This window comes from Lupinus angustifolius, chromosome LG05 (assembly GCF_001865875.1).
Source record: "Lupinus angustifolius cultivar Tanjil chromosome LG05, LupAngTanjil_v1.0, whole genome shotgun sequence".
Classification (NCBI taxonomy): Eukaryota; Viridiplantae; Streptophyta; class Magnoliopsida; order Fabales; family Fabaceae; genus Lupinus; species Lupinus angustifolius.
In genome coordinates, this window is record NC_032013.1 from 19420265 (window position 1) to 19434336 (window position 14072).

Sequence of the window (14072 nt, forward strand, 5' to 3'; positions counted from 1 at the left end):
CACTATGTTCAAAATAGGAATACAAGAATGTCTCCAAAATACAGCACAAAACAGCTCAACAATCCAACATATAATAGAGCAACAAGCTTGAAAATGAGAACACAATTGCAGCAAAACCAGAAAAAACAACCACTATTTTGGCTCGTTTTCTACCGCTCGGATGACTTCTCACCGAACCAACCACTCAGCTATGATTTCTTGCAGGTTGAATTCTTTCAACTTCTCTCTCACTTAGATGAGATTAAATGGGACATACGAGTTTTACCAAATTCAGTCTTTCTTTACATAGGATGGGAGTCCAAACCCAACAAAATTAGTTTGATCAGAGATCAATGATTTCTCTAAATAGAGAATATACCAGATAACGAGTAAGGTTATCGTCACGGAACATTGTCTCTCATAGCCCTTGTGGCTTAAAATTAACATACTTCATGAAGACAGAGTTGTTACTTAATTAAAAGTTCTTAGAAATAACTTAGTCTAAGTACCTAAGTCCTTCTTGTAAATACTTTGAGGATATCAATTATTATCCATAATCATCTATTATATGTCTCAGATGATTTTAGAGCATCTTCTAATCCAAGAAACACATTAATGCTAAGTGGTCAAAATAGTTAATTCTGATAACCATTAATATATATTTATCTTCCTAAGTGTCTAAGTCCAATACAATTTCGGTCAGGGCTTAAAGATCCGAGTTGCATCTCTGATTGGTAAAAAAATATTGATTATAGGATTGAATATATTTGTAATCACGTTAGAATTATATTAAATATGACACTTTTATCGAGAAATATTGTTGAGCTTTTATCACATCTATCCAAAGAAAGATTTTGCTTTTGATGTTATGCTGAAATTAAGCTTATCATGTGGATACAAATAAATACTATACGATTTTCAAAATTGGAGAAAATACACTACAACCACTCATCAAAAATTTCCGTGTTTCAACATATATTTCAATAAAATTATTTAGATGTTCTTTATCAAAGGATTCATGAAAAACATCTTAACTTTATTGACAACTAGAGCCTAGTTATAGTTGAATTTCTTACATAACGTACCAAACCAATTTTAACGATATCAGCGTGCAAATGAATTAAATCCAAACACCCTAACCTATTTTCAAAGGAACAAAATGAAATAATAATCAGATTAAAACAACGATAAAAACGTTTCAATTTTAACCCTAAATATAAAAAAATAAAAGATTGAAGAAAAGAATAATAAAAAATATAGGAACATCTGAATGCATAAGCCTGAGTAAAATCAAGAGCAATGCCAGAATCTCAGATCCAAATTATTATCGGCAACGTACAGCACTGAATGCACCATCGATTAGGTGAATCAGAGACTCTAATTTGTTGCCTTTTCTTCAAATCCAACACAGAAATAATCCAATAAATCATCATAAACAAATATTAAATAAATACAGGCTCAGATTATAGATGGCATCAACAAGCTCTGTTATATAAGCTTTCATAGTTTGATGGTATATAAATTCATCGTCACGGCCTTAAAATTCAAACACTAACAAATCAAAACAAGAGAAATAGAAAGGATTTAGAAGGGAATCATGAAAAGAACAAATGGATAGATGAGGTGATATAAAAACAAAAGATGAGTGGATTCAGAAGAGAAAAAGAGGATTTAAATACTACACAGAGAAACCCTAATTTGTTATAGCGGCTGAACGAATCAACGGTTATTAGATTTGTTGGTAGAACCCATGTGGATAGGAGATACGGATTTTGGGCCTTTCTTATTTCTGTTGCAGCCCATTGATATGGGTAATATAAATTGAAGAGCAAAAGAAAATAAAATTTGTTTTTGTGGTAAATTCATAAATTTAAGATTGATTATTAAATTACAGTTTTATTATTTATGAAAGGTGTTAGTCAGGCTATCTAATCACTAGTGTTGTTGATGAGCATTCTTGGATGTCAAGCAAATCAATATGAGTAAGAAATTAATCATGTCAAAGTGTATGGTTGCTTTATTAAATTTTGTTCGTAAGTGTTCAAGTGATCTTTGGTATTGTATGCTAATTGGGATCAATCAATACTTTACATTATAAGATGAATTCTTTGTTTCTTGTTAACAATTTGTATCTTCAAACTTATGGGTAAGGAATTATTAATCACCTTCATAATGAGTAATTATCTATTCTAATGAGCGTTACTCTTAGATATTGAACATTGGTTTTGTAAAATATACATTAAGATCTAATGCAGCTCAATACAAGTAGAGGATTTATGTCACTAACTCCTTGTTTATTTTTGAGTGGGCATTGTAGTGTGGGAAAAGGAAACGATTTTGATGTAAAAGTTCAACGGGGCATTGTAGTGAGCATTGTAATGTGGAACAACAATATTTTGATAACCATTAATATGACTTATACACATTTCACTTCACGGATAACAATATTTAACTATAATTTATAATAAAGATTAATTGAGTAAAAAATAAAGAAATATATATATTAATTTTAAATATTAATATTAGCCATTAAAAACGTTAAAAGAAAATGTACATTCATCTAAAGTGTAGTCATTTGTTCTTTTTAATATAAATAATCATGTTTTCTATAAAAAAATTCAATATAATCTTTTTATAGTAGCCACACCAAAATAGTTAAGATAAGATGATAACTCGATAAAGCAAATAATATGCAATCACTTTTCTCGTATTGTTAATGGTGTACTTAATTCTGAGATAATAGAGAATTTTTCAAACGTAAATGACTAACAACATTAACAATAAAACATTGAAATTTGCATCTCAGTTTAATCTTCTCATATTGATTGACATTGACATGGTAGAATTTTTTCACAACAATACATGTTATAGTATTAAATGATTTCTAAAAATTCATAGATCTTTGGACTTTTAATATAAAGTTTATACATATATACGAGAGAACTTTGATCATTATCTATAGTTTTTAGAGAACAACCATACAATTAACATAAGGTGAAAATACATATTCGAAAAAAAGGCCCACAAAAAAATGTGAAAACTGAACAAAATCCATGGGCAACAAGCCCCCACCTGTCTGCACTATGTTGTGCTTATACATGTCTTCTTTCAATTGGGATGTATATGAAAGCTGTGTCTACTAGATTAATATTTTGCTGAGATCTACTCATATTAATCTATGATGACAAATATAAAAACTTCAAATATGTTTTTCATCCATCAACTTTCACCCCCTTACTCTTTTTTCCCAAACAATTTATCCTCTAATTTTTTCAATTATATAATGTTAGTCAAGGCATTCCAAACACACCATCATTATAACCATTATCTTTATGATCACTAACCATGGATGTGTTCCTAAGAAATTTATCCATTTTCAGGGTCTCCAGAGGGTATGGAAACACATAAAAACTCTTTAATTGAAATGGAAAAATAGATGTAACTCTAATTACTTCGGAAATGGTAAGATTTTTGGTGCAAACATCATAAAGCGAAAAAATGTCTGATACTTGGTTTAAATGAAACAAAATAAACAATAGAATCACCAGAAATAAATAGAAACACCACAGTGCCACCATTATTCTCCTTCAGCTTTTTCATGCAGCATTATCATACCATAGTCTTATGTTCAGGCCTGTGAGTGAATTCAAAATCTATATGCACAAAGGCCCTTTCAACTTCTGGTAGTTGTTCTAGCTTCTCTTGAAGGGTCTCACCAATATTGTGTGCTTCATTGAGACGCATGTCCTCTGGTAAGACAATATCAACTTCCACAAAGTAATATGCACCAAAAGTGTATGCTCTAACTGTATCTATGTGCTTAATCTGTTCATGATGATTCCATATAAGGTAAGTTAACTTAGCCAGAAAATCAGGTGGTGCTGTTCTTCCAATGAGAGACCAAACATTTTCTATCACTGTCTTTGCCCATGTATTAATTGTATACAATGCAATCTGCATTACATTACACATTTAAGATAGAGTCATTAGTAGATCAATCAAAGCACGAAAGTTAAAAGAACAGAATAGGTTCTAGCATGTGCTTTGTCTTGTCATGTAACACTGAAGAGAAGGAGGAAAGAGATAAATACAAAGATTTATTCATATAGGTAAAATCTGAGTGAGGATGTACAGAGTGTTGTTTTTCCTTTTAGATTTAAAGAGTAAAATTGTCTTCTTACTGTAAATAAATGGACACGAGTAGTTATTCAAATTGCAGACTACATCACTTGATGCGGCCGCAATATTGTGGTGGCTGCCGCCTATCGCAACCGCATCACATTGCTATTGCAGTGTGACAACGAATCACAATGATGTGGCTGCATTAGACTGCAACGCAATCATATTGGATCGCATTTGGGCCGCATCAAGCTACAACGACATCGTATCTGGCCGCATCAAACCACATTGTTTTCAAAAATATTTTTTACTCACAAAATAATTCACACTGCAGCGACTGCAATTCGCATCGCAACCGCGACCATAACCTCATTTTAAAACAATGGATATAAGTGTGATTGCATGCTGATTTTCCTTTATTTTTTATAATACTTTTGTTGGAACATCTGAGCCTAATCCGAAAATCAAGTGAAATGGGAAGAAAATAAGTAATAATGAACTTACAATAATAGCTCCTGTTGGATCAATCCACCAAGCAAACTTAACAGCTAGAACAGCAGCAGCTAATCCAACTGAATTAGTAATGACATCAAAAAAGTGATCTTGTGCATAAGCTCTGACAATTTCATTCTTAAATCTTCTACAATAAACCATAAGAACGAACTTCACTATTGTCACAAACACCATAATCCCAATCATCCAGTTCACTTTTACTGGATCCACTTCAGGCTTGGACTACAAGAAACGTGATATGTTAGAGATTAAAAATAAGTATCAAAAAATCTTTGGGATCTTTTAACAAGTAAGAGCAATAGAAAGTTTATATCAAATACTTTGGAAATAATTTCTCTGCCGGACTCAATCAAAATCTGCAGCCCCAAGGTTGCCATCACTGATGCGAAAACTATGATACCCTGCATATGAAGTTGGGTTAGTATGTATCCAAATTAAGTATCCATGTAATGGTTATTTTGAAAATATCTGAAGTAACCAACTAGGAAAATACTACCATTTTCACTCTAAGTTTAAGGACATACAAAAAATAATATTAAATGTTATAAATTCATGTGCAAAACAAAGTAAAGTAATAAAGTATGAGCATAATTCAATATTTTGACCCCATCTATTATATGATTGACACACACTATTCTGTAGCTACATAAAATTATATTACAAATTCAACCTAACTATCCAAGAACACACCAAAAAAATTATATTTTGAAGCCATATCAATGTATAAATATATGCTCTTAAAATAGTAGACCTATGAATTAACCTAAGATTGTAAGCTTGTAAGAGTTTAAGAATCAAATTTAGCAGTGAATTACCATGTAATTGATAGAGCATCAATGCTTTGTTAATGAACCTCATTCACGATGAAGCATTATAATATCGTTCGATTCATGTAGTCGACCCATCATTGATAAATACTAGCATATTACTAAATGTATTTAGGAATTCGTCACCATAGAGTTTAAATTAAATCTTACCACTGGTTGCATGCGTTTCTTTCCAATTGGATAGTGATATAGGTTTGGTGTTTTCATTGCATTTGCAGTAAACCACAATATGAACCCAGACAAGAGATCCAAGAGAGAATCAAGGGTTGATGCAATAACTGCTAATGATCTGCTTTCAATTGAGGCATAAACTTTTGCTCCAAACAGCACCAAGTTACATGCATTTGACACATATACTGCCATTCTTTCACTTTTTGCTAGTTGCTTCATTTCATCCTGAGAAACATAACATAATGCACATTTATTTAGTACTATAATGTCTTTTTTGTGAATAATGGTCTTTGAGAAAATATAAGTAAAATCAAGATGATAGAACAATGAACCTCAGTGAGACTTCCTGGGAATAAACCAGTTTCAGCCATAGTCTCCATCTCAGTAAAACCTTCAAGGAGCCTCTCTTGTTTCTTGTAATATTCTGCTACTTTTCGTTGCTTCTCTAAAATAAAATTTTGGGCATATATAAATATGCACCAAATAGTGAGTAAATAGTAATATAAGGTAATGTCACATGCCAAAACATGATTACAAACTTCCTAAGAACAAACCAAACCACTTCAGAAAATATGCATAAAGTTTGATGAGGTGAAAAGCATAAAAAAATATCTTGGCACATGTGTTATATGGTAGTGTAATATCTATGCCGTGTAAAGATTTATATTTAAGTTAATGTATCATTCACTATTCATTTGTATTACTTTTATCTAAAAGTCAATTATGATTGAAAATAAACGGTAGATGACGCAATGACAATATAAAAAACTCTTATATTCTCGGTGCATACATCTTTTACTCTATATGCTAGAGTGTAATATCTATACACTGATAATATAAAGATGCATACGTGTACACAGTTGATACATCATATGCAATTCATTTATATTACTTGAATGATAATTGAAAATCAATCACAATGAAGAATTTAGTAGTTATGACTTATGACTAATCCAACATTTCTTAAAAACACATATTTTCATTATTTTTGGGAAAATATAGATTCTTTAACCCTTTATAAATAAAAAATATGGTTTTTCTTTAGCCCATCCAAAGAAAATCTTCTGTGTCCTTATTACATGTATGCCATTAAACAAGAACATGCTCAAGATAGATTTCAATGCTGAATTTTTGTAATTGTTCTTATCTTTCCTGAATACTTCTAGCTAATAACCAGCAATGTAAAATTTTCAAATAACCAATAGGATGAGAATAGTTCAAATGTATACATAATTTGACAAATAACTAAACACCATCAACTTTTGTTAAGCACTAAAAGCTAATGATCTTTCTTAACTTGTAACAAAAGAAATTAAAAGGTCTAAAAGACTGATACTAAAAGCAATTATGCTCCACTTTTGTACCTTATCAAGAACAAGGTATCAAAAAAGAGGCATTTATTATATGAATATGATGAGTGGTGGAGGATATTCAAGAATAGAAACTACATTAAAAATAGAAAAAAGCATGATCCTTGGCAATATGTATCAATCATCACCTACTTTTGATAAGTAAAAAAATCAAATTACTAATTGTCAAAAAGTTTATAAAAATAAGCACTAGCATGACAGCAACAACCATGATAAAAATTGAAAACCACTTCCATCACACAAAATTACAAAGTTCACAACATCACAGAAATATAAAAAACAAAATAGACTAATTTAACTACTGCACTGACTTCTAATAATGCATAGTTTAATGGATCACCGCCCAAACAGACCCATTATACAAGGTTGATAATTTAAACTTACTAACTCCTATAACTCCTATGTTATTTTATAAAATCATTTTGTGTAGTTTTATCAGAAGTAAGAAAATTAGTTAAATTTAGAGTAAATACTTATTTCATTCCATATGTTTTTTGACCTTACAAGTTTAGTCCCTTAGAAATTGAAAAACCTCAAATGGTGCCAAATTTTTTTAAATATGAGTCAAATTTGTCTTTTTATGATCAAATTTGTTCTCAACAGGTATTGTAAAACATGACAAAAAACAAATTTTGACCTATTTGAAATTTTTGGGAACCATTTTGAGGTTTTCAATTTTTTGAAGAACAAGAATAGTAAGGTCGAAAAACATATTTACTCTTAAATGTACTAACCAGTTCTATACTTTTTCCAAAATTGAGATGAGTTAATTATACTTGTTTATATTTCCTTCTTAATCAATTAATTATCATAAAAATATTTTAGTAACAAAATAAATATAATTTGAAAAGAATGATGAAAATTACCTGACAAGTTCTTGTAAAAAGATATAGCAAAACAGACCCATCATACAAAAGCTTAAACTTCAGAGATTAAAGAATAGGCTACTTGATTGGTTTAGGCAATTCAACACGTTAAACCAAACTAAAAATGTTGTTATGTAGTTTATTAAATATGGGAAGTGACACAGATTCGAGTGGGTCCAAAAAACATAAATGGTTGATTAAAAGTTGATGGACATTTATCACATTCAAATAAGATCACTCTTTTTAATCATCCTTATTTCTTAAAATAATAATTAGTATGATCTTGTATATACTTATATACTTTCATTAAAGAACAATAATATTTTGAACCCATTTTAGAGTGAAAACTGAAAAGGCATGCAAGTATTTAAATTGTGGTTACAATTATAGTTAGGTTGCTTTAAACTTTAAAGCAATACCACAGAAATTTGTGTAAAATGGATCAAAAAAATAAGAATGATTGTTAAATAATTCCACAGAAAATTGCATAAAATGGATCAAGAAATAAGAATGATGTGAAATTCATGGAATTGAATATTATAACAACAGTTTAAATTCATGCTTTATTTACCCCATGAACCATACTATCATAGAAGAACCATGAATCGGTAAGTAAGAACGGGTTTAAATTCATGCTTTATTTATCAGTTTAAATTCATGCTTTATTTAAACCATGAACCATTCTCTACCGATTCACAGAAGAACCATGAATCGGTAAGTAAGAACGGGTTTGCGATTTTCTTTTAAAATAAGAGAATTGTGTTTCGGATATGCACAGAACATTGTCAGTGAAATAATGGCATATACCGAAGGTTTTGCACATTAACGCTAAAAAAGAAAGAGACAAGAGACCCATTACACAAAAACAGAAACTTTAGACTCAGAAGAGAACAAAATTAAAACAAAAAAAAAAAAAAAAGAGTGAAGAATGACAGTCTCACTGTGCTTTCGAAGACGAAAAGGGGAAGAACGATGATGATTATGATCATGCTGAGTTTGACGTGGCAGTTGAAACTCTTTCACGTCTAGTTTCCACTCTTCCCTTCCTCCGCCGTTTTCCACGGTGGCGCCGCCTCCTCCTCGGGTGCCAGAGTCCATGTTCTGGTTTTTTTTATGAAAATAGTAATAATGATGGGTTTTGGTTTTTGGTTGGATTTATTTCAAAGTAGTAACAACCTTTTCCTAGTTCCTAGTTATAGGGAATCCAAACAGAAGGAAAAGGGGAAAATGTGAATTGCATTGGTGAGGTGTCACTTAAGGGAATATATCATTATCACATGTGATCATTTTCTATAAAAATAATTTTAAAAATAAACAAAATAGTACACATGTCACATTTTTATTGGCTAGAAGAGATAAGTTATCTCCTGATACAATGAGACAATGAGATACATTATTCTTTTATCACAATGGTATTATCAAGTATATCATTAGTTTGAGCTTATCTTTTCTAACCAATGTCGTTTTTTAGATTTGAATTACTTATTTTTTAAGTTTTTCAAGAGATTTAGTGTACATTTACACGATTAGACCAATACTTTATTGATTATGAAAAAATTTGGGTTTTGTAGAATTAGTTTTTTTGGTTTGGCTATCCATGTAGAGTTATTATCTCATAAATATATAATATATATGAGATTTTTTAGCATGGTACGGAGGAAAACAATCATATAGGAGATATAGAAGAATATAAGTTATTGAATTTATTTTTATATTTAAGAATAAAAGTATATTTATAGTATATCTTTATAATATTTTTATATTTAAATTTATTCATCATTTTAGCTACAAATTCTACGGAAATTTAATTGTTTGAATTAGTAGGTAGATCTAAATTATTGAATTTCCCTAAAATTAATGGCTATGATGAAGAATAAATGGATCCTCACTTATCTAAAAGATAAAAGTGTTATATTGTAAACTTTTTTTTTTCCTTTTTTGCATGCGCATTGTTCTCAACTACTGAAAAGAAACATTGCCAAGTATATGTTTGGGAATCATTAAAAGCAAAAATTCTTATAAAAAATAACTATCCCACATTTAATGCATTGTGGTACGCATTTGTTCTCCGACAATACTTATAAGAAATTACAAGAGAAATTGTGTGTGAGGCATGTACACGTAGGTGAATGAATGTTGAGCAAATTGACTAAGTTTTTGGGGTGGTGAGTTTGATTATATTATTGGTGTAAAAATCTTGATAGAGAGTAATTTATAAATACATATTTCTCTAATCATTCATTGAACCCATTAATGATCAAGTTATCGTTTTGTAATCATCAATTTCATTTCAATAATGTTACATAAATATTATTTGTGGCATTCTTCAACTATAGTTTACTTTTATTAGAAGAATGAAGGTTTTGTTAACAAGGAAATCTTCAAAATGACATTAATGTTTCGTTAAGATGGATATTTATGACAAGTATTAGGGGGAAAACAAGTCATATTAGGTTTTGCATTAAATAAATTTGGCATATATAACATTTAGTAGTATGTGTGTGCAATATATTTAACTAATAAATATAATCAATTATAAAAAAATGAAAATATTAATATCAAAATTACAAAATTTTAATAAATATTTTATAATTGATCTTTATGTAATTTAACATTTTGAAATCGTTATTCATTGTCAATATTGTTGAATATTTTTCGTTAAATATAAGTTATTATACAGTCATTCATCTGTGTGTATCTCATTTGATTATATAATATATTTTTCACAATTTTCATAGTTGAAATATTTTTCTATAGTTGTATTGCTAACTTTAAAAGAAGATAAATTAATAGATAAACAATGTGTCTTCCAATTTCAACTAACTTATCTAAAAGATTATTAATTCCTTTCAAAGAGGAAAATGTAATATTATTATGTATATCAGTGCTGTAAGTCTGAAGTTAATTATCAAACATCAATAAGTCAGTTGAACAAATCACGTAAATAAAACTTTGCAAATTCAATAAGTTTTGTTATATCAAAACTAGAGAAGAAATGAGTTAGATTCAAATAAAACATACAAAGAAATAGTTGAGTATTTATCTCAAAGTAATGATTATGGACTTCCTTAAATTGCATATCTCAATATTATAAAATAAGTCAACATGATAATGCTTATTTATTTTTCATGAACTATATCATTTTGTATACAAAAAAATTTGAGGCTTATAAAATTATAAATGCTATTGACATTTTTTTCATAAAAATCTCGTGTGTGCATTTGCACACCCTCACACAAGTATCATCGTCCCTGTATTATAAGGAATGTGTGTGGCCTATCTAAGTATCGTATGACATATATGCTCATTTAATAATGTATTTTCTTATAAGGATCTCTAAATAGGATAACAAATTATCTTTAAATTGACTAACAAAATTTATTTTAGATATGTTATCTCTTTTATAAGTTGACATTTTTGAAAATTTAAAAAAACAATTGTCTCCCCTTCCTCGAACTCCAAACCTTCAACACATTATATTCTATGAGTGTTTTGAAGTGTCTCCCACTGCCATTAACCGTAACATGTCGTTCACAAAAGTACACTCTTAACCATAACATGTCATAACATAATAAAAGTACACCCTTAACTTGAAGAACTAAAATTGTCAACTAGAGAAGAATGAAGGATCAACCTGGTTGAATCAATAAAGAATAAAATAAATTTCTGAAGAAGTGATTTGAATAAAAATCAGAAAGAATTATCTAGTTGATAAAACTCATATATTACATGCACTTCTCTTGTGGGGATAAAACTCAGAAGGTTTATATTATAGGGGAGCAAACTCTTATGTGAAGAAGTTGTTAAAGAAAATTAGGCTTTGAACAATGTGTATATTTCTTTAGGAGCAAGATAATTGTCCATTTCAATCAAGATGGAGATTGTTAGGAACGTTTTAAATATGTTATTATATGAAGTTTCATGTTGTCTCGTATTATAATAGAGTAGAATATCAATGTTATATATTGGACTCAAGTCTCTTGTTGTAATGTGCATCAGATATAAACACCAAATAGAAACACCTCATGTGTAATTGGACTCATGGATGTGTTAGGGTTTGTAATCTTTATTCTCTAATAATATATTGTTAGCCGTTCAACGCTTCCAGGGACGTAGGCATAACCGATCATCCTCGTTACCAAATTCTCTTGTTTCTCTTCTTCTATTTATTCTATGCAATTGATTTGATTGCTTGTGACCAACGCTGCACAATGACTGCTTCTGTTGCACCAACACAAACGTTATGTTCATGTTTTATTTAATAGCACCAAACTTATTGAAAAATTGTAATTATTTGTTATTAAATTCAAAGTATTTTCTGTTCATATTTATTCCATTCTTGGAGTGGCATTGAATTACTTGCAAAGTCCTAAAACTTGTTTTTAGCACAAACTATTATTTAGTATTAAGACTAAAGATACTAAGTGTGTAAACAATAATTGAATTGTTGAACGTAGAGAGACTATATACACAAATAATACCAACTATTATAATCGATGTTGGATTATAGTGAAATTTTTGTACTCCCAATAAACTAGAAGTTGCCTACGATTTTAGGTGAATAAGTATAAATACATTTTCCAATTCTCTATCTTCAAACTCCTTTCTATTTAACTTTATATAAATCGATTTTAATGTAGGGGTTTCGATTCTATACTATCATCAAGTTATTTTCTCAAACTTGATTTAAATATCTTTATTATCTCGCGAAATAATCCTTCAAAAATTCTTATAAAAAATGTACGTGTCAATTATATAAACTGTTTATGATCAAAGTTTTTTATCTCAATCAAAAATATTTTAAAGTTTATTTTAAACTTGTCAAAACACAATCCAATATCTATTCTTTTGTTGCTTTCGTTTATTTATATCATTATATGCACTTTCCTCCCTAGTCCTCAAATTTGGTCAATCCAATATCTTTGCCCATCATTTACTATATACAAATTTGGTATGCCATGCTATGCTCTAGATTATTTAAATGAGTTTTCCTTGATATTCTAATAGAAAACTTTCATAGCAAGATCTCTTTGTTTTCAATTTGGTGTAGTAGTGGTCCCAAGCCAATACTTTAGAAATGAAAACCATTTCTTAAATGCAATGTCTTCTTCCTTGACTAGACACTTACAATTATTCACATAGCAGTTAAAGAACAAAAATATAAGACAAATCATAAATAACGAATTAGAGAACTGTAGCAAAATAAATTAGGAATGGTGGACCAACTTTGTTAATTAAGAAATCAATTAAAGTTGGTCATTATCAGCTCTTTTTCTAGCATGAATACTTAGTGGTTTGTTCCCATGCAAACTTATTGATAAATTTCATTTTTATATGGAACTTTACTATTACCAGGTCAATGTGTGTTGTATACCATAGCTATCTAAAAATCATTTTATTTCAACTATATGGAAATCATTTATTGTTATTCATTCTATTTCACGCATTTCCTTTATTGCAAATTGCTTGATATCATCTAATGTTATTGGTGGTAATCGGACTATAGAGTTTCTTAGAGATTGTGATTCAATATGTGATGCTACAATGTTAATATATTTGTCTCAAGCCTAAAAGACTAAAACATCACTACAAAGGGCAAATATTTAATTGTGATCAAATTGAAGTTTGCATTCACCACAACTTCTGGGAAGGGGATCTGCTGTCCCCAACCATGTCCCCAATCACGTCCCTGGCCTATCACAATGAAGCAAAACTGATAAAGTTATGAATATTTAATTTTTTTTGACTGATGTGGCATAATATAATTGGTCTAGGACAAGGTTTGGGACAAAGTTTGGGATAGCAGATCATTATCTCAACTTTTGATCACTAAAAAAACTCAAATAAAAAAAAAGAGAAAATGAAAATTTGATATGAATAGTATAGTTATGAAACTCGCTCGGATTGGTGTTATATTGAACTGAGCATCAAATAGGTCTAAATCACCTTTTTAACTAGTTATACACTAAAACTGATATGAACCGATTTGACTTGGTCAATTTGAACAAAAATCAATGATTTGGCCGGTTAGACCGGTTTGATTGAATGAGTTCAATTAGTTTTAAAAAAAATATAAAAAACGTCATCATTTTGAGAGTAAAATAATTTAGGTTTTTAAACTCAGTTGTAGTTATGTATATTGTCATTATATAAATGAATGAATGATACATTGATTGTATATAAATCTTTATAGTGTACATATGTTATATTATAGTTATTATTTATTA

General features: G+C 29.4%; 1 protein-coding gene across 1 annotated transcript; it reads right to left on the reverse strand.

Moving 5' to 3' along the window:
- LOC109347989 (metal tolerance protein 10-like) lies at positions 3552 to 9074 on the reverse strand. The gene is made up of 6 exons (XM_019588155.1): positions 8787 to 9074; positions 5942 to 6054; positions 5589 to 5834; positions 4932 to 5012; positions 4603 to 4833; positions 3552 to 3933 (listed from the first exon to the last, which is right to left on the reverse strand). The coding sequence occupies exons 1-6, from the start codon at positions 8941 to 8943 to the stop codon at positions 3589 to 3591; spliced, it is 1173 nt and encodes a 390-aa protein (XP_019443700.1). The 5' UTR covers positions 8944 to 9074; the 3' UTR covers positions 3552 to 3588.